Raw genomic sequence first — 27,766 nt, 5'->3', positions numbered from 1 at the left:
GACTGCGGTCGACACAATCACACTCAAGCTATGATGGCTTCATGGGAGATCCTGTAAGCAGACATTGGTTCCATCAAACCCGGCTTGCCCAAGTTGGTTGTCCCATCGCTCTTTCAAGAGTAGCGGGCTCCCTGGTACTGGGCTTGAAGTTGTGCCTCATCTCAGTTGAATCCATCTTCCGAAGGACATCTTGGAGGTAAGTAATATACTCGAAAAAACTAAGAAACTCAAGGAGGCCGGCTCTAGTCGCGCTGATAGTGTGAGTTCCAGCGTACGCCCGAGTCAGAAGACGGCACATTCGGCTGTCTAGATTCAGAGTCATCATTTAGGACAGTTGTTGGCCAGTTTCCGAAATGACGGGGATTCTACGCTCTTTTGGACCCCAAAAAGGTGGACCTCCAGAGTTGGGGGCCGTGAAATGAGTCTTCGGCTGTGGACGAAGTACTTGGGCGCCCGCACTCAGTGCCACTTCCGGTGCCACTTCCGCGCAATATGTGGGGTTTCTTATGCTAGTCCGGGGCATTGGATTTCCTTTGTTTGCAATTATCCCTTAGTTATCTGAGCATTTGTATTGCAAAAAAGGGAACGTTATCGATCATTGCCTAATATTATACCAACCGCGGTTTCAGTTTCCCAATTTCAGGAAATCTCCATGAAATCAGCAGACGGAACCTATTATTTGACAACTCCAGGCTGAAGTTTTGATCCTCATGCGAACATCCCCATAGGGACCATAGTGCGAGCCTCTCGAGGACTAACCTTGAAACGATCGGGGTGGCCAGCTTCCGAAGTCCCGCCCCTATTTACTAGCCCCACGCCCCCGATGGAGATACTAGAGATCAAGCTCCTAAGCGCCTTCATTCTTCCCTCGTCAACTCATTTCAAAATTTGAGCTTCCTTTACCAGTTGATCCCCCGACTGAGGCAGCGTTACTAAACATTACCACCTTTTCAACGACCATGTCGTTTGTTCACACCACTCTGTACACTGCTTATACGCTGCTCACTCTCCCGGCACGTTTGTTGACATGGTGGTTGTACTATATCCCCAAGTCCAACCGTCCCAATCCGAACTGGTCCTGGAGGACAACTGTGACTCTTCAAGTGATCATCTTAGTGTTCCGATACCGAACAGCTATAAGGTACCGTACTCCTAAATCTTTGGAGCCAGGCCCAGATGGAGACCGGTTTATTGTGATGAACCCACAGTCGACCATCGCCGATGCCAACTTGAAAACTGAATCAGCGGTCTATCAAGGCACGCTGACCTCCGTGCCACTGGTCAAACCTGAGCCCATTGGCGCAGTCTGGTACCCAAATACACCTGCCCAGCCCCCCGCGCAGACTGATTATCCATTTCCACCCCAGTGCCTATGTGCTCTTTGGTCCACGACCTGGGGACGGAACCGGCTGGGGACCCACAACATTCAGTGAAAGCTCGGGATGGCCGATTCTTTCAGTTCAATATCGGCTCTCGCTGGATGCAGATAAAACCTTCCCCGCTGCCATCCAGGATGGAATCACAGCTTATATATACGCGCTAGAGACCCTCAAGATTCCCCCTTCCCAGATCGTGCTCTCTGGAGAGTCTGCGGGAGGCAATCTTATCTTGGCCATGCTACAATACATCACAGAGGAGAATCCTGCCATCCCTCTTCCTCGATGCGCTCTGTTGTGGTCGCCCTGGGTTGACATGACTCAACGCGCTCTCAATGATATGGTCAAACACCGTAACTATAATAGCGACTACATCAAACACGACCTTGGAGTATGGGCTGTAAGTAGCTATATTCCTCCTGGTTGGGCGGACGACCATCCATACTTGTCACCACTTGCAAGTGATCATGTCTTGAAATTGAGTATTCCGCTTTTCATCGAAGTAGGCACCTCGGAGGTGCTTTACGATGACATTGTGCAATTCGCCCTTAATATGAAAAAGAATGGCACGGAAGTGGAGTTACGTGAAGCTCTTCATGGTGTTCATTCGACTTTTGGAATTGCTGATAATTTGGGTATGCCCGAAGTTGCGATAGAGGGCCATAAACAAGCTGCCAAATTCATCGCGAGAGCGGGAGAAGAACTTGAATGAAAGAGCGCATGTATCTACCTCAGTCCAACGCAACCTGACGTTGAGTTATGCAATATGATCTTATACTAGTAGTCAAACCTTGCAACGAAACTTGTTCCGCCAATTCTGTACTGTGGGTGTGTCTTCGTCTTTAGGTCCATCATTCCCCACGATATTCCCGGCGATCCCGGCATTGATTGCCCTGCAAAAGTTTGTATGCCTAACAAATAGCTGAATTATATGAGAGAAAGCTTCAAGATATGGTTTTGGTTCGATCATTGACTCGAATGAGGTTTATCAGGCTAAATCATTCCTGTAAGCCTTATCTGAACATTCAGGCAATGTATTAAGGTTTGATACTTATAGTCCCTTTTCATACAACCATTTCCTCCGACCTCTTCCTTACATCAATCATAACAAAAAACCCCAGTGAGGATAAAAGAGGAATTTTCACAATTTCATGTATTCTACGCGTTCTCTATTACTGACCAGTCATAGAGCGCTAACCAATTTTGACTTGTTCCATTATGGTTACTTGCCTCCTTCCATGACATCATGTCTGCATAAATCACTTCCCCTCTCTTTCCCTTCACTCAAAGCCCAATTTTATTCTTACAAATCCCAGGTAATAAACTGAGACGGTTATCTGAGCTCTACAATATGGCCTCACATATGAAGCCACTCGTTTTACATGCTCACGCTCACGCGAGCGGGCCAAACCCAGTCAAGATCGCCATCGCATTGGAGGCACTGAAGGTGCCATATGTCGTGAAGCCATGGAATTTCGGCGATGACCCAGAGACAGGTGTCAAGGGCGCTGAATTTCTGAAAATCAACGAGAACGGTCGTGTCCCAGCACTTGAGGACCCAACTACAGGTGTTACTGCGTGGGAATCCGGGGCGTGTATGAATTATCTTCGCCGAGTCTATGACCCTGGCAACACTATCGGGCCTCCAGGCTCCTCTGCTCAAGACCTCGTCGATTTTGAGAAATGGGAATACTTCCTCTTGACAACCCTGGGTCCAATGACTGGCCAATTGAATTGGTTCAAGTGAGTACATGTCTCTGTCTGGAAATGAAATCTTTGTTGCTAACCTTTTAAGGCATTTCAATTCTCAGAGAAACGACAATGCTCAGCAGAGATATGTTGCCCAGACCTATCGCTGCTACGATGTCCTTGAAGGACAGTTGCAGAAGTCGGATGGAACAAGTATCCTGCCTACTCGGGTTACGACTGTCGATTTTCATTTCGAGCCTTGGGTCAGAGGGCACACATTTGCGGGTCTCTCCTTAGAGAACTATCCCATGATTCATAAATGGCTTGGTTTGATGGGAGCTCGTGAGGATGTCCAGGAGGCCTATGCAAAAATCCGTAATAGTACCAACATTGTAAAGTCAGCTTGAAGTCTCATTCCAAGGTTCTGATCGTATATATACTCAATGAAAAGTTACTTCGCATTCTTCGAGTTTGGAGGTATTTATGGATGCCATTGACTTTCGGTTTTATGTCACAGGTTTCACTTCCGAGTCGATCCCGTCAATAAATTCGCGGGGACAGTGACGAGATACTGTAAAATAGCCTTCCCCTCATGGGATCTGCCTGGCATTTTCCCACCTCGAACGTTCACCTGAATTGCCTGGTGCATCATTTGAGGTTCGCTAATGACATGATCTCTCTGATGTCTCCATTCAACAAAATCCTCTTCCTTAGATCCATTCTTCAAATGTTTATTAGTTTCCTTCTGCTCTTGAACAGTAACGAATGATAGAGGATTTCTTCCTGTCGCTTCATTGGAAGGAGGGTAATCGTGCCCAACATACAGCCGCGTCTCAGGCGGGAGATTCAATAATCCCTGCGAAGACTTCCATAAAGTCCTCGCATCTCCCCTGAAAAATCACAGCGTGCAGTTCCAACATCAGGATTGAAAAGACTATCCCCAACGAACACATTCGGTCCAATTTTGTATCCTCCGTGATCTGCCGTGTGGCCTGGTAGATACATCGCGACACCGGTTAACTCACCAACACGAAACGTCTCATCCGGGTGGAAAAGATGATCGAAGGAGTTTTCCAACTCTTCCTTGGGAATGTTGTATTTGTGAGCGAACATCTTCTGCACGATGGTCACGTTCTCGCCAGCGCAAATCGGTGCGTGTGGTTGGCCTCTTGCCCAAAGTGTAGACTGTATATAGTATGCCGCTGATAGGTGGTCCGCGTGGATGTGTGTTTCAAGGAGGTATGCAACGGCATATTCCTGCGTGGTAACGATGTCCAAAAGGGATTCGGCGGATTCGGTGGTGACTCTGAACTGCGCTAGGTCGAAGTCAAGGACAGGATCTATGATCACACAGGCCCTTGTTATGGGGCATGCTACGACATATTGCCAGGAGCATGTTGTTGGCTCGAATACCGGATGGATTATCGGGTCCATAGTAGCGGGGTGTGCAAGGTTGAATTAAGAGTAATTCATCTTTCTGTAAATAAGAATTGCCATTTGGTAGTTCCAAGGTTCCAATATTGTACGTTGCTCACATTACGTATTTATAGGTAAGCCGATCCATCCGAGTCCGCTCTTGCCCTTCTGGGACATCTGGACGTTTCAACTCCTCCAACTATAATTTCACGACACTCTAATGATATGACGCCAATTTGTGTCATTGGAAAATAACCTTCTCCAACTTAGCTCATCGACTTGAAACCTTGTACGTGCAACTTGAAATTACCATTGCAAAGAAGACCTAGAGGATGGTCGGATTTACTGAAAGCACTGAGCTTCCATGCAGGTTTCAATCTTCCAGTGACGGAACAGCACCAGGCAATAGAAGGAGACTCAATGACGAGAGAGTCACCCTGGCCATGATGCTCAACCCCTTTGCAATGTTTGGGATGCCCAATACCACCTTTTATGGCGCCCGGGCGAGAATGTAAACCTGCTCATCTCTAGATGTCGTTCGATGCGCTTCAACACAGCTTTTGATGACGCAGATCGTTAAGAAGCGATGTGGACTGCCCTTCTCTCTGGACTCACTGGTGAAGCCCACGAATTCGCAAACACCCTGGACGACGAAGTAATCGGCAATTTCGATCTGTTGGGCAAAGCCCTTGCGGACCGGTTTCCTTGCATCAAGCCACAGGAGGAAGGGTTCTCTGTGACTATGGCTCACATTCATACCTTGAAGCAGAACAACAAGACTCTCGACGAGTATTATCGGGAGGGTCAACGCGTTCGTGCCACCGTGAAGACTGAGCACTAATGGCTATCTAGCCACTGTGTGGAGTCGAGGGATTAAAGACCAGATCACGGCCAACTGTGTGCTTACCTACCTTCGCATACTGGCCAAGACCAAAGAAGATACCTTGGAAGCCGCTATGGATCATGCTTTATACATCCAAAACGTCCCGCGCCAGGGTTACGACAAGCCAGAGCCACAGTCGGACTATGCGAAGCTCGCCACAGCAATCGAGAGGATGACGTCGCTAATGGAAAGATGGGAACGCTTGGGTCTATGGGCTTAACGCAACATTGCAGCTGGACATATGAAGAGTCAATTCCAATGCTAGTTGGTTCATCTATAGTTAGGTTCGGGTTTCCAATGTTATGCAACATTATTTCCAGTATGGTAATACGAAATGAACTTGAATTTGCAAACTTGAAGGCGAGAAGTCTGTCGCGGTCTTCCAAGGCTAACCGTTGTCGAAGCACGACTGGCAACCAATACTAGTAAATCGTAAGTTCAGCAGTAGCACAAATGACATTCTGGTTATAGAATAATAGTTTCAGATCGAAACCATCTCATGTACAATGCAACAATTGTTGCTATCAAGTTAAAATACTAAGGATTGTTAAAAAGAAATTCTTCACTTCGTGGTAGATTATTACCGCCGCACATTCAATGCCTTGGTAAAGAAAAATAGGAAAAACAGGCTACTAGATGGTACTCATCCGTTGTACTTTTATCTTCCAATGAACTTGCAAGAGATTTGGAAAAGGAACCAATTTCTATCCTGGGGCAATGGCGAGCCAGGAAAAAAGCTCTAAGTGTCTCAAATCGAATCCCAAAAAAACCTCCTCTGTAGATACATAAAAGTAATTGCTCGGCATTTTGTCGTCTCTTAATTCTTTTTTTCACGCATACAGAGTGAGGACGAGGAAGGCCTCATCAGTAAGCGTGATTTGGACGTTTGAAAAATTGACCGGAGCACTGAGATTTGAGAACGCTTTAGTTGAAAAAAGCGGTGTTGGGCGATTGACTTTCGAAAGATTCAACGCTGATAGATGAATGGTTATCATCATCTCCATCGCTGTGGTCAGCAGGTGCAACCCATTGAGCAACATTGAGGTCAAGGGTGTGTGCACGCTGATTGAAGCGGCATTGCCAACTTTTGACAGCCTTACAATTAGGCTTCTGGCAAACATGACCCATGTAGCACTTCAGGGATCGGCAAGCCCCAGCCCGAGAGCAAGGGTGTTGCAAAAGTATGTACCGAAGTACATCGATGACAGTATTGGAGACATCTCCATGGTCATACTGACAGCTCATGTCACCACATTGGCCGGAGAGATGATAGCTGTTACAGACTTTGCGCTCTTTGGCACGTCGATGATAGGCGTCCATCGCGTCTGGGGATGGGTGAGGGCAATAGGTATCCAGACGATCGCCATCTTTATTGATGGGAATAAAATCCTCAGACTTCAGGCTGTGGGGCGGCAAGGTAGAAAAGAGGAATTCCTGTGAGCGACCCACTACCGGCGAAGCAGACCATAATTGTTTGGGCGATGGCGACTCCGGGTGGTCTGCTGGCCGAGAAAGCTGTTGATTTGGCATGACGTGCTGCTTGTTGCAGCCGTGGCCAAATTTGCAAATTCCCTAGGAAGGGTGTTAGAATATATTGGTCAAACAACCACACCGAAGACAGTTTACCTTTTGGAAATGCTTGCAGATCGGCTTATTGCCATTCACTGTATTGACGACGACCTTGGTATTGATGGTCTGAGCCGGCACAGTGGGCTTTGTGGTAGCTAGAGGTGTAGACATGAATACCGAGGGTAATTCCCTGATTGGTAGGCCGAGGTCTTCGAACTCTCGGTGGAATGAGGCCGACTTAATGAGAGTGATCCTGTCGCCTCTTCCGCGGTAGGGAGTGAGTAAAGATCCAAATCCAGAATCATGGCAACCTGCGAAATAGATGTGACGGCATTGGTTGAGATCCACAAACAATCGGAACATCTCTGTTATATCGGTTAGCATGACTAGAACATACTTCACTTCAGGTGTGGGACACTTGACATACCTCTGATTTTGAAGTCGCTTCCCTCTTTCTTTTCAGCGGCATCGACAAAATCAAAGAGATCCTGAGCTCGGGTAAAGGCTGAAGTAAATGGGGACAGCGAGCGAGCTTCATGTCCAACCAATCCAGCGCGAGCGAGGACTTTAGATAATCCGAGGATGTTGGCATAGACACGGACCATGATTCGACATTGATCTGCCTGCATTCCCATGGTTGAATGCATCAACTCCCTAACCGAGTCGCTTAATTCACGGGCGGCATTAATGCCACCCTCACTTCCAGCCTTTAAGAAATGTTCCTTGAACTAAATTGCATTGTTAGCTCCAATGGGGCCTGAAGAGATAAGTGGGTATTAAGCTCACAAGGTATCCATCTCCATCAACAAGCACTAGCACGAATGGGTTTCGGTCCTAGCCGTTACAGTCAGTGACTTTTCCTAGAACGTTTAGGCCGCCCGCTAGCTTACCTGACCCCGAGCCTGTCTCTTGTACTTCTCGCGGCCTTCCTTGACTTCCTCATAATCGCTTTTCAGGGAGCTGTAGTCTTCGAGCAAGTTTTTGAACTGATTCAGCAGGTCTTGCAAATTTTCATTGTGGCGTTGATTTTCTTGAGAGATTGATGCTAAGTGGGTGTTTAGGGAATCTATATCAGATTCCCTCAGCATCTTGAATGAGTGAACGGGAAGGCGGACGCCTGTCCCATAAAGAAGAAGAGGTCGAATGTCCCAATGTGCATGCAAATATGGATCAAGGAAAGGCTAGAGAAGCTTCAAAAATCTGCGAAAACCGATGAAGTGGGAATGTTGACGGGTGAGTGGGGGGAAAGTAACGGAAAACAAAGTTGGAGCTTGTGTTGGCAGAAGCGGTCAAACAGTGGGGTGACAACTGAGCTATCACCTGACTGGCTACTTACATGCAGCTTCGCATGCCCGACGTGGTCTCTCTCCTCTATTCAACCTATGATGATCTAGACCATCAGTTCTGAGTTTCAAATTATTTGTCAGATTTGCCTGCACTGCAATTCCAGGTCTCGTTGGAAACTCTTCGGCCCCGAAAGAATGACGGGATCTTTCGCAACACAACAAATTCCTCTCACGCGTGAGATGGATCGATTGAAGCTTACAACTACTCAAGTACCATGAATTCCGGCGTTTGCCGCCTTTGATACCATATTGGACTTGCCAGCTTTCGTTCAGACATTTTTTTCCCGCGATTTAAGTCAAAGCTGATTGTAGGAATCCTCTCCTCTTCCTCCTTCAACCGAACCGACATGTCACTTCTAGAGCCAGACATGAAGCAAAGACTCGATCCAGACTCCGGAACTCCATCTACTGCGAGCAATTTTACCTCCCGGTTTCCTTACAACGCGTTTGCATATCCATTTGGCGTCCATGTAAAGTGGATGGACGCCTGAACTTGTCAGACAATCAATACCCACGAGGCTGACGCGTTGATCGTGTCATGGTATCCTGAGCAGCATCGTCGCTGGCTTTTATGCTGGCACTTTGTCCTGTGTTAACTCGAAGGCGACAGTCATTTGCTCGGGACAAAGCCTGCACGGCATGAAAAACCAGTCGTCAGTGGCATTTGAAACTTCAGTTTTGACTTTATAAGTCAAGACGGTCCATCTTACCAGCCACACGTCGGCCCTTGCTTGATAGTGACACAGGCGGGCGCCACGCGATTAGATTCCGGGGATGTCAGGGGCGTACTCAGGTACCTCTGGACTGTGGCATCGATAGTTAACGGGTAACACAGATCCATGTCCCCATCTAGTACCGCTCTGGTGATATGTGGCGGCGGCGTGGCGCTCTACCCTATGCCATGTTTCCCTATGGTGGCTTTTAGACAATCCCATGAATCAAGGATATTCCTTCGAGTTGAACAATCGAAAGTGGATTGCAAGTGCAATACTATATAGTAACTGGAAGCCCTGGAGTCCAGATCTATACTAACTAGGTAGTATTACATCGTGACTGATGGGAACTTGGAATTGATGCATCTCTATAAGCTATACAATTATACTACAGGGCTGCTAACAGACAGAAGACAGTATCTATTTCAACTACATGTGCATTTGAAAAGAAAACCTCCGGATCTAATGTCACGGAATGGGCAAATTTTACTTGGGCATGATTTTAATCTAAATCTACTGGCTTTATTACACTAGTAAAACTAATGTCATATTTTCAAATTTATTTCATGTATGGTAGAGAAAGAAAATGAGTGTACTCGAGTTGACAAGCTCATAGTCGGTTCCTGGTTGTTGCTCCCTCAGGCTTCAAGTTAAGAGAGAGGTCGGCGCACATTCAAATACCGCCAGTAGCTTAGCTGGAAAGCTCCTAGGGTACACCTAGGCATGCCGCATGCCTGACTCGGAGGTACATATAGTCCTTAAGAACTTGAAAGTGTCGAGTCTGCTTTAATACTAGTTTTTTTAACATTTCCTTTTCTATTTGTACATTTACTTCACGAGTAGAGAATCCAATTATTCTCTCTTTTTGTACTCAGGATATTTCATTTGCCATCATCTTTTCTATAAAAAAAAAGAAATCGAAGTTCAAGTTCCTCTCACATGGCGATGCTTCGAGCATACTAGTAAACGGGTCTCGGGATCTAGGCCCTCCAGATGTCTAAATTTCTTTTCTTCTCTTCTTTTTTTCTGTTTCCTTACACGTTTAGGTAAACAACTGATCATCTAAATTGCTGCTTATCATCCACTAGCACAGTTTCGCGTCTCTTGGAATCTCACCCTGATCATATCTTGTTAAGTGAGTTGCACACGATCATCAATAGATGGTTACACAACTTATGGTCGTGAAACAATCCTCACCGACACACTTGAACATCTCAGGATATCGAACGTTGTTCATATCTGACGAGACAAATGAAATGCAGTATTCCGGAAATTATATCCCCTCCGTCACCAAAAGTGCGCGTTGTTCCCCATGGGGAATTGAGGTTCTACTGCTCCGAGCGGCTAGTCTCCATCTGGTATGCAGGATGCGCGATACGATGACTGGGAAGGTCGAACTCATGTGAAAAGGTCAATGATCGACAACCGATACATTTCTACTACGATCTGCATTAATTCTGGATTCAAACCTACCGTGGTTGTGCGGCTGCATAATTGCCTCGGTTGCGTGGAATCTCCACTTATGAATCGTCATTGATCTTCCGAGTATAAACAATCGGCCCCCCGGTACGACCTGACACTATTTCCTGAGAAAGTTTCATTCTTGGTGTTTCTTTCCCCACCGTAATCATGAGAGCCATCCTATTCTCGTTGAGCGCATCCGTGTTCTACATGATCTGGTATTTCTCTCACGCCAGCGGATTACATGATTTAGCACAGAAAGCTGTCGCATCGGGCAAGCTCCCTGGACTCGATGAGGCCCTGCGCACTGTCTATACCGGAGTTGAGCCTATCGACAAATTGCTCACACTCTTAACTGTGTTTTTCTACCCGGCTATGGACGGACAAGATTCGACACTTTTGCTCCATAGTATCGGATTCTCAGGCACCTTTGCAGCAGCTTGGACGCTGATTGTACTGGAGTCATGGAGAAAGGGAAACTCGGGCACTGTCGCAGCTTAGTATGTCATTATATGGAACCCTTCTTCCGCGATCAATTCCTGTAATTGGAATCGAAAGCTGACGCAGTACCTAGTCCAATGGTTTTCGGTCTTTTAGCGCAGGTCCTTACTTCGCCTTCGCGACTCCCTTGCTTTGCGCTCTCCAATTAGGATGCTCTGTCACTGTGCGCCGACCTCACGCAGATAATATCCGTGTCCCTCGCGCTGTGCTAGCTGTTATACCAACTGTCTTTGTGATCGGCTTCCTAGTCCCATCTAACTTGATGGTCCTTCCTGCCCCTGAAATCATCTCTGTGGATTGGAAACAGATTGCAATTTCGGCATGGCACCCATGGCCAGCATATGTGTCAATCCTTACAACAGTGTCGTACTATGTGATAGGCCCGCTGTTCTCGAATAATCACCGGGCCTCTATGTCCAGTCTGCGATGGGTGTATGCATCGGCATTTATTCATACAGCTGTCAGTCATTTGGCGACCCTGACTCTTTCCTTGACTACTGTTCTGGCACCTGCACTTCTCGAGGACAAATATATCGATGCTCTTCATCCCTCGAAGGTGTATTCTTTCCCTGTTCCTTGGTCTGGATTGAAAGTCAACACTGTACCAGAAGGCGTGCACGTATTCCTCCGCTGGGATTATATGATTGGTTCTGCGGGCATTCTACTCTGGGCCTTGAAGCTTCATATTGTCGCCCAGAGGCAGGTCGTGGGTGGTGTCTCTTGGGCGAGTCTTCTTTTCAAAATCGGAGTTTTGTCATTGTTTAGTGGACCGGCTGGTGCTGCGGTGGAATTAATGTGGGAGCGAGATGAATTGATCTTTCGTGAGACTGGGAGCTCCAGACAGGTCACTACAGCTAAGAAGTCATCCTAAGCTTCGGGTGTTGAAGTACTTCTACTTCAGTGGTCCAAGAAAATTGTTGAAACATTATGAAAACAAGATGAGCACGAATAACCTCAAAAACTCTATCCACAAATGTTGCTACATACAATATCTAGATTTCTGCTCTTTCATATTTCGGGAAATCGATTTAGTTCACAGAGTTTCAGAGAGCATCTGGTCCACGATATGATAGATCTCCTTCACATAAGCCTCGGTATTGTCGTTGCCTAAAGTTCCAATGGCGCACATATCATTCATGGCATAGCCGATAGTCATGCGGCGTTCACGATCCATGATAATAATAGAGCCACCCCAGCCACCCCAATAGCAGATATCACCCTCTGGAATCCACGAGCGAGTTCGTGAATCCGCCAGTGCCACACCAAGTCCAAAGCGAACATGTTCAAAGATAATCTGATCGATTCCATTGGTTTGCTCTTCGAAAAGCTTGTCAATGGTGCTGGGTTTCACCATAGGGATATTCTCTACGGTACCACCGAGTGAGACCATGGAGCCAATTCGAGCCAACCCACGTGCATTGCAGAATCCATTGCTTGCAGGGATAACGGCCTTTCTGAATCCCGATGTCGTTGTCAGTTCGGCTGGAAGAGGACTGCCGATAATCGCGCGAGTAGTAATGCTATTCGGATCGAGATTTTCGAACGGCAATGGCGGTGGGGGCAGAGTATCTACCGAATGTGACCATTGGTCCTCCGTCAATCCATAGGTGAAATCAGCGCCTAGGGGGCGAGTGATTTCCTCTGCGACAAACTGCTCTATCAGTTTCCCAGTCACTCGACGGATAGTCTCGCCGACAAGGTGACCCTGGGTTATAAGGTGATACCCACTTCCCTCGCCAGGGGTCCACCAAGGAGTCTGATTTGCAAGTCTCTCAGTGGCATCCTTCCAGTCGTAGACATCCTCGCTGGTGATAGGTGCCTCCCACGCTGGAAGTCCCGCCGCATGGCTGAGGACGTGTGACACTTTGATATTGTCCTTCCCATTGATAGCGAACTCTGGCCAGTATTTCGCGGCATTCTCATTGGGGTCTAGGAGACCGCGATCAATAAGAATCAAAGCTGCCAAATTTGTGATAACCTTGGAGCAAGACCAAACGGGAGCCACTGTGTCTTTTCCCCAGGGGCGCGTTTTTGCCTTGTCGGCATAACCACCCCATAAATCCAAAACACTCTTTCCATCTATGTCGACATAGAGAGAGGCTCCCAGTTCAGCGCCCGAAGAAAGGCGTTGATTCAGTAGATCGCGAACAGAATCGAATGCGGGGTCATATGTGCCATGGACCTCTGCCATTGTGGGTCTGCTGATGCTGGTGTTGGAATCGCAAAGGAATGAATGGTATATACCTTCTAATTGAACTGAGACAGGCCGGTCCAATGCTTTTATAGGGAGAAGTTGAAATAGGTAAGAGAATTCGAGATTAGGCGCCCATGATTTCATGTTTCAGGCAGAAAAGATCTTTCATATACTAGGACTATTCAGGGGTGGACTGCGATGATCCTCCGGCTAGTTCTTTCAAGTTTCTTTGTTCTACTACTAGTGTACTTGGATGGACTCAGGTGATCATTCGGAAGGGTGAGGTACTGTCCTTTAAAGCCCGAGGCGATATCGGGAATAATTCTACGTGCAGTGACGTGAATAAGTCTTTAGTTCTTGGTATCTCATCCTATTCAAAGCATTGACTCCAGAATAGTGAGAATTTTCCAGAGAAATGATACTGAGCTCATGGCCATAGCCAGACGAAGGGTTGGGACATTTCCAAGGTTGTCACTGCCTGACCTTAAGCCACATGTGCCTACACAAAAATGCCTCAGGCTGCACAAAGAAATACTGCACAGAAAAATATGCTTTTCTCATTTTACCCTTACACTGGTAGGCTTAATTAATGAGTTATTATGTGCCATATTAATTGAAACTGGCAGATTGTGGTTGCCCGGATCTACCGGCGGTTATAAGCTTCAATGACGCCGTAGACAATGGTTCAACCCCAAAAATGATATATGAGCACACCAAGTAATAAAAACCGAGATTTCCGGTCCTTCAAACTCCTATCGATGCAATTCTTGACTATTTCAACTTCAACTTCAATACTATAATATTTGAGCAAAGAACACAATATTACCTCCTGCAGATAACCATTGACTCCAGCTCACCATGGAGCCGTCCAGCTCCCCTGCCCATGAATCGAATAATTTAAGCCCAGATGACTCTGGAAGTGATGATCTCGGTACTATCGTTGCAGAAAGTAATCGCGCTTCGTCCGGATACGAGGCAGTCGGCGCAGAAACACTCAGTCGTCGACCTACAAACCTCAACGACGTCGAACTCGAGCGCATAAACACCTATCGACTACAGCATAAGTCCACCGTCGGATCCGGAATCGGCATTGTCCCCCGTGAAAAATGGCTTCCAATGGGCGCTGGAAAACCATACCCTCCCGATCTTCCCGATCCAGAGCAATTTGTGGTGGAATTCACGGGCGCCGATGATCCCTTGCATCCGCAAAACTGGTCCACGAATAAAAAAGTCACTATTGCAGTCGTACTGGCCTATACAACCTTTGTCGCGTCTTTCTCAAGTGCTATCTACTCCTCGGCTGTGACTGCTATTAGTCCCAGGTTTCACATTAGCACTGAAGTTGCAGCCCTTGGTATCACGCTCTATGTCTTGGGATTTGCTTCTGGACCTACCGTATGGGCACCTGCTAGTGAACTTATCGGGAGGAAATGGCCAATCACTATTGGGATCTTCGGGTTCTCGCTATTTACGGTCGCGACGGCCACGAGCAAGGACGTCCAGACACTTATGCTGACTCGTTTCTTTGCGGGCTTCTTTGCAGCGAGTCCCATTGCTATCGTACCTGCAGCCTATGCTGACATGTTCAATAACCAAACACGTGGTGTTGCTATCGCGATGTTTGCAATGGCGGTCTTTGTAGGGCCCTTTGCGTCTCCATTCATTGGGGGCTTTATTACTATGTCTTATCTTGGCTGGAGGTGGACCATGTATATCGCTAGTATCATGGGGTTCCTGGCAACTGGGCTTTGTCTCTTATTCTTTCCAGAAACATACGCTCCCGCCATTCTGGTTGAGAAGGCAGTCACTCTTCGAAGACAGACGCACAATTGGGGTATTCGTGCGAGACAAGAGCAGGTTGAACTTGATCTCAATGAACTAATAACAACTAATTTTAGCAGACCTTTTCGAATGCTTTTCACCGAACCAATTGTGTTTTTGGTGAGTTGCTCTATGATAAAATACGGAAGTTCCTTTCTAATCAACACTAGATATCGCTTTGGATGAGTTTTGTGTATGGCTTGATGTATGCCCTTCTGAGCGCATACCCAGTCGTATTTCAAGAAGTCCACGGCATGAACCTTGGAGTCGGCAGTCTTCCGTTCATCGGATTGATCATTGGCGAATTGCTAGCAGGTGCATATATCATGTTTGACCAAAGGTCCTATTCGAAGAAACTGGCTGCAAATAACAACATACCTGTTCCTGAATGGCGTCTTCCACCATGCATTCTGGGAGGAATATGCTTCACCCTTGGACTTTTCTGGTTTGGATGGACAGGTTGGACTAAGTCAATTCATTGGATGGCTCCGACAGCAAGTGGAGTGATGACTGGATTTGGGATCTATGTGATCTTCCTCCAGTGCTTCAACTATTTGATTGACTCATATTTGTCATTGTATGTCACCGTGAGATGACGAGATTTTGAGTTCCAGACTGCTAACAGTATATCCAGAGCCGCATCGGTATTTGCTGCTAACACCATCATTCGATCGGCTGTCGGGGCATCATTTCCACTTTTCTCAAAACAAATGTTTGTCAATTTGGGTGTTCAATGGGCTGGTACCCTTCTAGGCTGTCTTGCATTGATCATGGTCCCAATTCCCCTGGCATTTATGAGGTACGGGCCTTCTTTAAGACAGCGATCAAACTTCGCACCTGATACGAGTCGACGCCCTTCCGTAGCCGTTGAAAAAGATTCACGCTCAAGTGTATAAATAGATATTCTATAGTTTTTTGAGAGTTATTCTTATCTATACAGTCAATTAATTTGCATGCTGCATATCAAATGCATATCCGTTTTGCCGGCCCGATCGGCTTGTTCCGACTCCAGGTCTATCAGGTTGGACCCTGTAAATCCCCCCCATTGGACCCTGATAAATCAGCAGAGATGACATTACTTGGCATATTTGCAGTAAGATGCCTAGAATTCTGAGTGGATCATGCTTCTTGTGTGCTTCAACTTCAACATCGAGCATGATATTGTCACAACATTACCATAAGTTGCTTTTTCAATTCTACAGTAACTTCAGCTGTCAATTTTTAGTAAATTCACGTTGAAAAGACCCACCATAGGTTGCCGAGCGGAGGTCCATGGAAATTTATCAGTCGGCAACCAGCCAATTCCTCGGCAGCAAGACAACCCAACCGCCAAGGCTGCCAAGGGCCTCGGGGCGGAGGATAGGTAGAAATTCGACCAGTAGATGTGCGTCTAAGAGCCTTATCAGAAGAGATTTGTTGGCGGAGGGACCGGATGGAATTTTCTTTTCTTCGATGGGCACAGGGTGACTCTTCTCGAGCATTTAACTGCTTGACTAGGGCCTTCAATACAGTGTTCGACACCGACAGGACATAAATCTTGTCCGTGTTCAGTATAGACTTCTCAGGACTTGAACCTGTATATCTTGAAAGATGGGTTTCAAATCATGGATCCATGACACAAACCTACGGGTTGCCCGTAGCCCCGTGGGGAGATGGTTTCGCCTCGAGAACTCGGGCCATGTGAGTACATGCTCCTAGAAACACGAGATTCGAATTTTTGACAGAAATTCAAATAGCCCAAAGAACGGAAATGCAGTTTCTTCTTTACAGAACTGCGTGCAGGTCTAGCAACCTTTTTCGCAATGGCATATATCATCTCCGTCAACAGTAACATCACATCTGAGACAGGCGGAACATGTATCTGTCCAGCAGAGAGCATGGAAGATCACTGCGCCACGAATACCGAATATCTCCTCTGCGTGCAAGAAGTGAAACGTGACCTGGTAACCGCAACAGCCGCCATCGCCGCACTCTCTACGTTCTGCATGGGACTTTTCGCCAATCTTCCCATCGCACTTGCGCCCGGTATGGGACTGAATGCATATTTCGCGTATACGGTTGTAGGTGTACACGGTGCTGGTATGATCCCATATCGAGTCGCATTAACAGCCGTCTTCGTCGAAGGATGGGTATTCTTCGGATTGACGTTGATTGGTATGCGACAATGGCTAGCACGCGCACTTCCAGCATCGATAAAACTTGCGACTGGGTGTGGTATTGGATTATATCTCGCGTTGATTGGATTAACGTATAGTGCCGGTATTGGATTAGTGCAAGGTGCAACCGATACACCCATCGAATTGGCAGGATGTGTGAACGCGCCGCAGTATCTAGATCCCGACACGGGTCTTTGTTTGAATAGCGAGAAGATGCGAAGCGCGACTATGTGGGTCGGTATCTTTTGTGGGGGGGATTCTGACTGCGCTATTGATGATGTATCGCGTCAAGGGTGCAGTTATCATTGGAATCTTGCTCGTCTCTATAATCTCATGGCCTCGAACAACACCTGTGACATACTTCCCTTATACGGACCTCGGCACCAGTATGTTCGACTTCTTCAAGCAGGTCGTGACCTTTCATCCTATCAAGCATTTGCTGGTTGCGCAGGATTGGGATATATCTGGACACGGAAGCCAGTTCGGACTCGCATTCATCACCTTTTTGTATGTTGATATCTTGGATACAACGGGTACCATGTACTCGATGGCTCGGTTTGCCGGTGCGATTGACGAGCGCACACAAGACTTTGAAGGAAGCGCTGCTGCCTATGTGAGTGAACCATCCCCATCCAAATCAGTTCTTGCCCAAAGCTAACGCCTCCCAGATGGTTGACGCAATTTCCATATCGATCGGTTCTCTACTTGGAAGTCCACCCGTAACAGCCTTCGTGGAATCAGGAGCCGGAATCTCAGAAGGAGGGAAAACAGGCCTCACTTCCTGTATGACAGGGATTGCATTTTTCATCTCAGTTTTCTTCGCACCGATATTTGCTTCGATTCCGCCTTGGGCAACGGGATGCACACTCGTAATTGTGGGCGCTTTGATGGCTAAGGCAGCGGCAGATATTAACTGGCGGTATTACGGTGATGCTATTCCGGCGTTCTTGACGATTGCGATTATGCCATTCACGTATAGTATTGCGTATGGACTTATTGCCGGTATTCTGAGCTATACTATACTCAACGGAACGGCTTGGATTCTTGAAAAGGCTAGTGGCGGTCGCATTGTTCCTCCTAATAGGGATGAGTCGGATCCGTGGTCGTGGAAGGTTCCTGGGGGTATGTTTCCGCCGTGGGTGAAGCGTGCTGCTAAGGGTCAGAAGGATTTTTGGAGAAGGGATGAAGAGAATCTCGGGTCTGATTCACCCGAATCTCTTGCTTCCGTACAGCAGGATCATCTGACCATCGGAAAGCGTGAGTCAAATATAAATCTATAGTGGGTCCTATGAGGTGGGATATCGTAAGGATTTCATCATGATGTAATTGTTTTCATTGAGCATTATAGTAATTTTGATACTACAGATTGGTTCAAATAGTATAAACAGACGCAAGCTTCAATGATCTTACTGGCATTCAGGCCACTCCATGTTTTTAAAGCCATTTTCATTCATCAGGTATCAGTACTAGTAAGCAAAGCAAGGGAATATGGAAGTTAATAGACGTGTCCATGCTCGTTGTTACTAAAAATCAGTAGCCAGTACTTGGTTTATTGAGCTGGGTGAGACGATAAAGATATGGCCAGAGTCGATTTTCAATTCTTGCTCGAATATCAGATCTGGTCTCAAGCCTGGCATCATAATATGCAGGTGACGTGGATGCCAACAAGTTACTCCGTAAGGAATCTGCTTATAATGTCCCTAATTGGTTAATAAAATCGATTAACAGGCTAAAACACCACAAAGCTAATATCAAGCCTGGTGTGAAATGGCTGCAGGGAAGTGACGAGTCTGACAACAGCCAGACCGATCAAACCACCATGCGTAAATGTGCTCACGCCTTGGGAAGACGGATATTCAGTAAGTGTGGGTCAGCAAACTCTGCAATCGGGTCATCCGAGAGCTGATAGGGGCCTCGGCAGAGGCCGTGGGATCCGAAAACACAGGAGACCGGAATGGAGAACCAAAATAGAGAGGAATGGAGAAGAGCAAACTGTGATTCCCACGTAATATCAATGGGGAGCCCGGGGAAAGATCCCGAAACTCCAGACCACTCCTCCAGCGACTTGCTGTTTATGGTTTAGCAAGCGGGCCATTGACTGGTTCAGAAACGGAAGACGCAGAATGGGAGGCGAAGATCCGGCAACGGGCCAATCGGATGTGCATTAATGCTGCTCGAGAAAGCGGTCGAATAATCGACATGTATCGGGATGAGTGGAGTTTCGATCGAATGCCCCCTATCAATGTTCACCGTATCACAGTTTCAATGTTTACACTGCTGCAAGACATGGAGGAGGCTGCGAGTCGAGAAGCATTTGTGAGCTTGAGTGTGGCTGCTAAGGGGTTTGCCAATCGTTGGCCGCTGGGAAAAGCAATGCTACGGTTAGTCCAGGTCACAGCAAAACAGATGGAAGTCAAACTTCCTCAGGAGACGGATGCTCTATTTACCGATTTTGAGAGAAGAATCTGGAGCCCAGAGGATCGCAAAACTCTGAGTAGCCAATACCCCAACTTTGCCCATTCCATGAAACGCGGTCAGATCGATGAGGTCGAGATGGATGCATTCCTAGCCAGGTTTGATGATTTGTATATCGAGGAGGAGAGATCGGAATCATCTCTTGCAGGATCTGATGATGAAACAGAGGACTCCGGCTCAAGGAAGGATCTGGAAATCGGAATTGCGACGTCAAGTGGGACTGAACAGGAGGAGGGATGAGAAAAGACTGGTTCCCATTGCCGAAATAGGCTTGCTCATAGTTCCCCCATGAGAACACCACATAGGTCTTCAAAACAGAGTTGCATATCAGTGGCTCTAATCAACCGACATTACCTGAGTTTATGAGAGGGGAATTTGTTGTGTGATGTAGCTTTGGGCAAGGGTAAATTCAGTGGTAAATACGGAACGCCACATACGGCGACCATACAAGAACTATGGGGCCTCCGGAAGTGTTTTCCACCAAGATAACAACCTTGGATTGATTCATGTCCTCAAACATGGCCAAGATAGCTCTGTGCGAGCAGCGAGAGACGACTTCAGACACGCACCAGACTGAAATCGATCTCAGAAGCACCAAGCGACATCAATATACGGGTGGCATATCTCAAAGCATCAGTTTCATGGGGAGTGGAGATCATGCGATGAAAGATGCTTGTTCTGTGTAAGAAAATTCTTCATTACTCCTGATTGATATCAGCTGCATAAGGCTATGCCTTCAGGCCGACAAAGAACAAAAGAAATATCACTGAATCCAACAAAGGCATCATCATTTGCCTTCTGCAGTGGCACACAACGCCGAGCCCACAATCAACAAAGAAATACTGTGAAGGGTATCTTGCCCGAACATGAAAAGCAAAATTTTGACTGCAACTCTCAACCGTTGCTCGGCAAGTTACCGGATCTGAAGAAATGCTTTGCATGTCTCCGTCGTCAACGTGGAGCCATCATCCACACTTGGAGGCACAGAAGCCTTTCCCAACTTAGTCCTCTGTGGTCTCGAACTGCTGCTTCTCAGCCTGCTTTCGTAGCACCCAACGGTAGATGAAAAGCGAGACAATTCCCAATGCGACGAGGAAGGCAATGCAAAAGACGAGAATCACACCGGGGTTTCGGCTTGCAAAGTTCTTTCTTTTTGCCAGAACATTAAGGCGTGCGTTGGCGTCTTGGAACGAATCGATGAACTTGGTGGGCGCCATTTTGATGCGATGAATCCACCAGTAGGGATTTTGAAAGACGAATGGGGTATGGCGACAGCTAGCACCGAGGTTAGCCCAATTCCAGTTTGGGACACCACTGTCTAGGTGGCTATCCAATGTTAAAATAGGTAGAACAACCTACCAAAGGACCTTTTTTGAGACCGGACAGTCAAGTCGCGTGAACGCCGATTCAGCGTTGGTCTAACTTGAGAAAGGATTGTTATCAGAATCTCATGTCGCGACGCGTAGGTGGAAAATCGCGTTGCGGGGTATTTTCAAGTGTGTTCAGCAAGTGCGATATGCAAGAACGATTCCAGAAATCATGGAACTGTTTCACAGGCACGAGTGCCAGATATGAGCAAGATGGGGAAGGTACGTACCTGAGTATCTTTGTCACACAGAACAGTGTTGGGAGTGAAGATGGAGATAGAAATCGATATGGAGATCGAACTGACGTATTGTTGGGAGACGAAGGCAGAATACCTATGGTAGGAAGACTCGATGTTTATCGCGGCAGTTGCCTGGTTCTACCTCAAGAGTCACTCCAAACGTTAATCTTCAGGCGATATTTGTTGGACGGCAATTGAACCTTCGGCATCAGTCGGACCAGCAGTACCATCAATGATGCCCACCAGGATTCATTACCAACTCTACTATGTCTCTTTCTGTTCCTGAAAATCAGCTGAATAGTTAATTTCATTGGTGGCCATAGACGATTCAACCATGGATGATTATTATTCACAAAGGTACCAGGCCAGTCAAAGACGTCAGAACGGGTAGCCCACTCTATACTAGTACAAGCTTTCCCCCAATATCTGCAGCTTTAATCCTTAATATGTTTATCGCTTCAAGACGCATGGCTGATTTCTTTGTTTTTTAGATGAATTTGAAGCACTTGTGTAGGATGCGACCGAGTTTTGGGAAAATACAACATCTCATTCCGCCCGAATGCGTCATCAGAATCAACACAGTGCATTTCTTATATAGCTTCATTATAACCCGGTCGGGAAATTCCTTGCATTAAGTAAGAGTACTTTTAATATCGTTTTATCCTATCATTTCAAAAAGCCGACCGTGGCGTCTTGAATTTTTTTGGCCTGGTAATCGTGAATCAAGCATAGACCTAGCCAACCTCTTCTTTCACTACAGACATCTTTTACTACAATCCAGGGGTGAATAGAAGTTAACCATTCAAGTTCGCCTATAAACAGATACACATAATAGTCTTATAAATTAGCCGATTATACCGATTGATAGCTCTCCACAGAGCTAACTCTGTTGCTAGTATAACGCCGCACGAAGCACGGTGTTAGGACTTGTGCGTCCATTCAAAACCAAATATTTGGAAAGAACACAACTTGAAGCAGTGTTATCTCTCACTAGCAGCTGCATAGGCCTCTTCAACGGAGACCTTCGAACATCTTCAAGATTTCCTGGATCGAAATTAAGGTTCTCTTACGACTTGCTAGGCCACTAGATATAAACCAACTTTGATCAGAGAGTAAGTTCATCAAGCCCAGCCATAGAGACTGCCAGTTCAAGGAATCATGATCCTCCTCTTTTATTAGATCCATCTCAAACAAGAAATAACGATAGGGCTGTAGTCGGCATCGCCAAAAAGACTCCGAAATATCAAGTTTAAAGACAAGTAACACATTACGCATATCCTACACATCGAACTCGGTGAACTCAATAGGGCAGATAATGTCCAGTACCAGGAGGCATATCTTAAGTGGGAATGGAAGTGTTTTGAGGCGAGAGCATGACGAATTCAGCCTTTGTGTCCGAGCCAAGTCGATCACATTCTGAACTTCTGGTACAAGCCAAGAGCCACGGTGGATATCACAACCAAAGGCGTATTTTTCGTATTTCGCGTATACAACATTATTGAGCTGGGGTGCCTGGAAGAAGGCATCCATGTCAAACAAATTCCATGTCCGAAGTGCTTTTTCTGGTTGCATGTATGTATGCTCATGCCAATAATGTCTCGCAGACTGGAGAAAGATACCAAGCTCCTGCTTAGTTACTGGTTTTCCTAGAAGATGGCCAAAGATTTTCCAGCACTGCGCATGAAAAACATACCCAAAATTAATATCATCATTTTTCTGTGCTTGTCTTGATGCTGCAGGCCAAAATTGTATGAGCTGGGCGTCATTGCGCTGGGGCTTATCTGCTGAACCACAAATTCGAGCAATATTTTTATCTCTTGGAATGAAATTAGGCACTAAGCCAAGACGATGCGGAAGTGAACCAATTCCAGTGAGATGCCAATTTGAGGAAGACGAAAAGTTGACCACTAGGTTATTTCAAATATTAGCTCATACACATACGTGTAAAGATGATCTGGAGTCATCCAAGTCCCTGCAAAACACCTGGGCAGATATGCAGAGACCATGGCTTGGGCTTACCTGCTCGATAGTAGCAGGATGCTAACCAGGGAAGTTCCACGAAATCTGCATTCTCAACTTCATCCGATGGCACGAAGACATGCTTGGAGGCTGACTTCTTTTTGAGATACTGAAAGGCAGGCTCTTGGAGAACATCCCTTGATGCTTCAGAGAATGTTGCGCCCTCTGTCTGGATTACTCGTACGCCGCAGAGAATGCATGGTTCTCTCTCGTTCACCTCCCTCACTGTATTTTGTATGAGTCTGGGCGACACGTTGGAGCTAATTAGAACGAAGTCGGCTCAAGCCTTTAGGTTAAGTGATAGGCAATATATTGATTCCGGAACAAAAATTTGAACCGAGTGAGATGCCAGATAGTAGCGAAAGAATGACTTTGGAACCTACAAAAGTAGTTTCAAATAAAGGTTGAGAAAGCATTTGAGTGACGTAACCTTGAAGCTCGAATGCATCCAGATGTATCATGTCAGTGTGAGGTCTATATTCAACTCCGAGTCAGAACTTTATTTTCTCTCACTTTTGAAGGGTTGGGTAATAGTCAGCATTTTTGACTCACCGGTGATATTCTCGATACAGTTTATATGAATGTTTCCGAGTCATACACGTTCTCTGGAAATCGGTAGCCGTTTTAAGTGAACTTGGATAAGGCTTAACCATGGAGACTCATCTCTGAGTGTGAACGTGAGCTTGCGTTGAGATGTAAATCGAGAAACGGTATGAATGATACGTATCAACCTTGGAACTCTTCATGAATTAGGTGTTACAGAACTCAGAGCCAGATCCTCAGATCTTCGCACCTGTATTATGAAATTTCATCCTCTGAATCACATCTATGCCCAGGTGTTGAGGCTTCTGGGAGCTCCACTGATCACCTTTGGTCGCCTCATTCTAAGAGTAATGAAGGGTCACTCGAGGAAAGTTGTGAACTAAATAATGAAAATTTCATATCGCCCAGGTATCCGGCTATTCCTCCAGAGGTAGTGTGCCTTGACACAGAATCCGAATAGACCCAGATCGCGTGCGCATCCATCTAGTGGAAGGCCTTTAACACTAGTATGGACTGACTATACCTACTAACATCTCCATGTCTTCCAAGGTTTACAAATATTAAGTGGGGCCGGTGACATGAAAGATAATATGAAAAAATGAAAATAGCAAAAAGAAATGCTCACATCCGGATTTGAACCGGAGACTTCATGATTGACTTGACATATCTTTTTTAAAGGATACCTGGGTCGTACTAGTCATGCGCTCTACCAACTGAGCTATGCGAGCTATATGAAACAAAACCACACATTTGATATGATAGTCCAAATGTTTTATTAGCGTGTATCGAGGGTTTTGGTTGAAACCTTGGAAGTGTTTCGCTTTGTCTTGACTACGGAGTAGACCTTTGCAAATGGGTCTCCCGCAGCAAAATCTTTGTCCCGCATACCGTCCCGCAAAATCCCGTCCCATCACAAGCGGGATTTCCTGGGATTTCCTGGGATTTTGCGGGAGTCCCAATGGGACGGGATCCTGACCCATTTGCAAAGGTCTAGTCTTGACTGTCGGCTCCTATCCAAATCTTTTCAAGCGTAAATTACTGCCCAGGTGACTCTGCCATGCCTTTTTTTCACGTGATCCTTGAATTCTTTTCCAAGGATTTCCCTGTCTTGAAATCACTGTCTCACGGCCTTGGGGAATGTCAGAAGGGATGGAGGACGTGATGGAAGAGATGTGTGCATGTGTGTGATATTTGTAAGAGAGAGGGAAGGTGATATCTATAGGGTTACCTACATGGTTAGCTGGAGGTTTATCTGGAAGGGAAGATTAGTAGCTGTTATATTGTTGGATATAGGCAACTAGTAGCCCGAGGGATAAGCTGCACATGTGTAGGTTCTCAGGTGCTCCTCAGATATCATTACAGGCAGTAAAAGTGCAGGACCCTACCTAAGTAGTAAAAGAGCTCTACTCTAGGATCTAAAGCCCCCGGGGCCTGCCCAGGTGGGTTTATCACGTATCCCTTCACTTATTAAGTAAGCTGACTCTATGGACCTATTCATGCGAATCACGCCCATACGGTTGTTCAGCTGTCACTCATGAGTAATAACTTAATTCACAGTAAGGTAGTCTCCGATACACTTTTCTTTTTAAGCTCGGCCTCTCGTATTCGGGCGAGGTGCGCCAATAACAAGCCACAGAACGCCGCCCAGAGCCCTGCCAAGAAAATATAACTTTCCAAATGCTGAAATATAGTACAGATGAGAATGATGATCACAATTAACTACTGCGAGCCAAGACTATATGCACCTGTCCCATCTCTCTTCTCACCTACTGTAACATTGAAGAGTCAGTTTGGATTAAACTCAGGGTCCAACCACCCGTTGATCAATTCCTCTTAATAGTAGTGATCGACATATCAAAGAGATCCAAAGCGTAGCATACTCATCTTGGCTCTTGCCCAATGTAGCCTTTATTTAGAAGCGAGGCTCAGTGGAATACGAGATTCTGTATCGCATATTAGTCCGAGTTCTTGTGAAAGTCATGGCAGCCATGGGAGTCTTGGGATATAGGCACAGGGCCCGCACATTACCTTTTCTCAGTCCCATCATTCATTCCCAGGTTCTTCTTCTCTTGCATTCAAGTCAACTCGCCATAATGAAACGACTTTTGTACATCTCTACTGCTTTTCTGATACCCCTCGTACATGGGTGGACTTTTCTGTACACGAATTCCTCCGGCCAATCGACAATTCTGGAAGAAACCGGCAAATTGAACTGCACCAAAATTCAACTAGCAGAAGACAAGTTGTTTACTTGGGATCCCAAGAAGAGAGATCTCTGTATCTCGATATACTACGATGAATCCTGCGATAACAGAGGAGGAATTTCATGTCCCTTTTGGAAGAAGAACGCAAGCACCAATTTTGGTAGCATCGCCGTTTTCACAAATAATGAAGCCGCAAGTGCCTCAGTATCGACCATGACCATGACATCAACAGCCTCAACTTCCAGCAGCAGTTCCAGCTCCACCACCGATTTATCCAATTCCACTACTTCTGTCGTCTCTTTCACCTCTCCCGTTACCCCGACCTCATCAACCGCCGCACCTGCAGCTGCAAGCGATGGGACAAGTTCAACGAAATCTGATTCTGGCTTATCGGGAGGCGCCATAGCTGGTATTGTGATTGGCGCTATTGCCGGTGTCCTAATAATTGCTGCGTTGTCCTTTTTCTTCCGTCGAAGGAATCGAAAGAACGCCACTCTGGCAAACCAGCAAAGTGGCTCTATGCCTCAAGCTCCGTATGGCCGTCCGATTCCGGGTACAGCGACATCTTTCGCGGCTACATCACCCTCCACAACCCATCCTGCTGAAAAGGAGTCCTTTTCGTCGAGCGGTATCCCAACCCGCCCCCCGCCTGGGTCTACTATGTCTGAATTATCTGGGCACACTCGACCGGTTGAGTTGGTTAATACTCCGATCAGTGAGCTGGATGCCCAACCACAACAAAAGATATCTTATCCTCGACCGCTGAACTGAACGGGGGTTTCAAGATTTTCATTTGGAGCTGAAATATTGCGCGAATAATATATTGGAGTTTTTGATGTTGGGGGTCTTGTTTTGCATCATGATATACTTTAACTCGAGTGCTGATTTCACATATTTCTCTGTGAGGCCGGGGACCTTTCGATTATCTGCAACTGTCACGGTGGGCTTATATAAAATAAGTCAAAATTGAAGAGGCTCACAATCACTCATCAATTCATCCCAAAAGTCATCACCAAGCATAAAGTCTTTGAAAAGGTCAAAGTTTGGTGATACAGCCTGCAGGCCAGATGGAGAAAGCCCGGGTCTAGTATTCTGCCACCATTTTTGGATAAATTTAATTTCCCCCATGGATCGACAAATGATAAAATTATCCTGGCCTGACAGCCAACCTGCATAGTCATTGGTATCCTTTAGAAATTGTATAAGTTTCTCAATGAATGCACCGAAGTCATATGTATCTCGGGCCATCTGTGGATCCCAGCCTTCACATTGCAGGTTAGAGAGTCGGGCAAATATAAGGATGACGTGTGTTGATTGATCCAATCAAGAGTATGGTATTCTGGACACCTCTTCTGGGAGCAGTTGGAAGAAGGTTTCGAAGAAGGCTTTGATATTTTGAAGAAGATTCCAGAGCACGTCGATTCTCTCATTTGTTGATGATGGGAGGTTCCAGAATGAATGGTTTAGCCCATTCTCATGAATCAGGATCTCAACGGCATAGCGTTGGATAAGAAGAAGTTCTGCGAAGACATGTCAATCACTAGCAATTGAATGTAAGGGGCACGACGCAAGCTTACTATTATTCTCCACATCCACGGGGGAACTGATAGATTGTGCGCGGAATTCCTTGCGCAAGGTCTTCAAGTGGAGTGCAACAAGAGCGTGCTGGAATCGTCGGGCTCATCTGAACGCATTGGTTCGGCGACCCTTTCCGCGAATTGTTGGGTATGAATCATTCGAGCTAGTAACATATCTCCTTCACATTTATTGGAAGCCAGAAGTGCCTGTAGCTGT

The 27,766-nt window shown here is 46.3% G+C and overlaps 13 protein-coding genes across 13 annotated transcripts; 8 read left to right on the top strand and 5 right to left on the bottom strand.

Moving 5' to 3' along the window:
- Positions 1–959: 959 nt before the first annotated feature.
- On the top strand, positions 960–2,088 carry N7483_003736 (Alpha/Beta hydrolase protein; the record flags this gene model as incomplete). The annotated part of the gene is made up of 2 exons (XM_057087173.1): positions 960–1,309; positions 1,368–2,088. The coding sequence occupies 2 exons, from the start codon at positions 960–962 to the stop codon at positions 2,086–2,088; spliced, it is 1,071 nt and encodes a 356-aa protein (XP_056947002.1).
- A 639-nt stretch (positions 2,089–2,727) lies between these two features.
- On the top strand, positions 2,728–3,472 carry N7483_003735 (glutathione S-transferase family protein; the record flags this gene model as incomplete). The annotated part of the gene is made up of 2 exons (XM_057087172.1): positions 2,728–3,119; positions 3,172–3,472. The coding sequence occupies 2 exons, from the start codon at positions 2,728–2,730 to the stop codon at positions 3,470–3,472; spliced, it is 693 nt and encodes a 230-aa protein (XP_056947001.1).
- Positions 3,473–3,585: 113 nt separating this feature from the next.
- Positions 3,586–4,499, bottom strand: N7483_003734 (uncharacterized protein; the record flags this gene model as incomplete). The annotated part of the gene is made up of 2 exons (XM_057087171.1): positions 3,586–3,955; positions 4,015–4,499. 2 exons carry the CDS (start codon positions 4,497–4,499, stop codon positions 3,586–3,588), a joined length of 855 nt encoding a protein of 284 aa, XP_056947000.1.
- Positions 4,500–5,067: 568 nt separating this feature from the next.
- N7483_003733 (uncharacterized protein) lies at positions 5,068–5,322 on the top strand (the record flags this gene model as incomplete). Its single annotated transcript, XM_057087170.1, has 1 exon — positions 5,068–5,322. One exon carries the CDS (start codon positions 5,068–5,070, stop codon positions 5,320–5,322), a length of 255 nt encoding a protein of 84 aa, XP_056946999.1.
- A 966-nt stretch (positions 5,323–6,288) lies between these two features.
- Positions 6,289–8,021, bottom strand: N7483_003732 (Zinc finger CCCH-type; the record flags this gene model as incomplete). The annotated part of the gene is made up of 5 exons (XM_057087169.1): positions 6,289–6,936; positions 6,991–7,298; positions 7,361–7,661; positions 7,720–7,767; positions 7,824–8,021. 5 exons carry the CDS (start codon positions 8,019–8,021, stop codon positions 6,289–6,291), a joined length of 1,503 nt encoding a protein of 500 aa, XP_056946998.1.
- A 2,600-nt stretch (positions 8,022–10,621) lies between these two features.
- Positions 10,622–11,825, top strand: N7483_003731 (uncharacterized protein; the record flags this gene model as incomplete). Its single annotated transcript, XM_057087168.1, has 2 exons — positions 10,622–10,953; positions 11,051–11,825. 2 exons carry the CDS (start codon positions 10,622–10,624, stop codon positions 11,823–11,825), a joined length of 1,107 nt encoding a protein of 368 aa, XP_056946997.1.
- Positions 11,826–11,987: 162 nt separating this feature from the next.
- Positions 11,988–13,145, bottom strand: N7483_003730 (serine hydrolase domain-containing protein; the record flags this gene model as incomplete). Its single annotated transcript, XM_057087167.1, has 1 exon — positions 11,988–13,145. The coding sequence occupies one exon, from the start codon at positions 13,143–13,145 to the stop codon at positions 11,988–11,990; it is 1,158 nt and encodes a 385-aa protein (XP_056946996.1).
- Positions 13,146–14,006: 861 nt separating this feature from the next.
- Positions 14,007–15,865, top strand: N7483_003729 (MFS transporter; the record flags this gene model as incomplete). Its single annotated transcript, XM_057087166.1, has 3 exons — positions 14,007–15,089; positions 15,140–15,546; positions 15,604–15,865. The coding sequence occupies 3 exons, from the start codon at positions 14,007–14,009 to the stop codon at positions 15,863–15,865; spliced, it is 1,752 nt and encodes a 583-aa protein (XP_056946995.1).
- Positions 15,866–16,559: 694 nt separating this feature from the next.
- N7483_003728 (NCS2 family permease) lies at positions 16,560–18,405 on the top strand (the record flags this gene model as incomplete). The annotated part of the gene is made up of 4 exons (XM_057087165.1): positions 16,560–16,649; positions 16,706–17,418; positions 17,513–17,738; positions 17,794–18,405. 4 exons carry the CDS (start codon positions 16,560–16,562, stop codon positions 18,403–18,405), a joined length of 1,641 nt encoding a protein of 546 aa, XP_056946994.1.
- Positions 18,406–19,324: 919 nt separating this feature from the next.
- On the top strand, positions 19,325–19,840 carry N7483_003727 (uncharacterized protein; the record flags this gene model as incomplete). Its single annotated transcript, XM_057087164.1, has 1 exon — positions 19,325–19,840. One exon carries the CDS (start codon positions 19,325–19,327, stop codon positions 19,838–19,840), a length of 516 nt encoding a protein of 171 aa, XP_056946993.1.
- A 761-nt stretch (positions 19,841–20,601) lies between these two features.
- N7483_003726 (uncharacterized protein) lies at positions 20,602–20,817 on the bottom strand (the record flags this gene model as incomplete). The annotated part of the gene is made up of 1 exon (XM_057087163.1): positions 20,602–20,817. One exon carries the CDS (start codon positions 20,815–20,817, stop codon positions 20,602–20,604), a length of 216 nt encoding a protein of 71 aa, XP_056946992.1.
- A 1,667-nt stretch (positions 20,818–22,484) lies between these two features.
- On the bottom strand, positions 22,485–22,736 carry N7483_003725 (uncharacterized protein; the record flags this gene model as incomplete). The annotated part of the gene is made up of 1 exon (XM_057087162.1): positions 22,485–22,736. One exon carries the CDS (start codon positions 22,734–22,736, stop codon positions 22,485–22,487), a length of 252 nt encoding a protein of 83 aa, XP_056946991.1.
- Positions 22,737–25,861: 3,125 nt separating this feature from the next.
- N7483_003724 (EGFR-like transmembrane domain-containing protein) lies at positions 25,862–26,743 on the top strand (the record flags this gene model as incomplete). Its single annotated transcript, XM_057087161.1, has 1 exon — positions 25,862–26,743. One exon carries the CDS (start codon positions 25,862–25,864, stop codon positions 26,741–26,743), a length of 882 nt encoding a protein of 293 aa, XP_056946990.1.
- Between the last annotated feature and the right edge of the window lie 1,023 nt (positions 26,744–27,766).

This window comes from Penicillium malachiteum (assembly GCF_028827825.1).
Source record: "Penicillium malachiteum strain IBT 17515 chromosome Unknown utg000002l:1.0-8849297.0:1.0-8852440.0, whole genome shotgun sequence".
Classification (NCBI taxonomy): Eukaryota; Fungi; Ascomycota; class Eurotiomycetes; order Eurotiales; family Aspergillaceae; genus Penicillium; species Penicillium malachiteum.
Note: the sequence above shows the minus strand (reverse complement) of the source record. Positions and strands in the feature narration are given on the sequence as shown.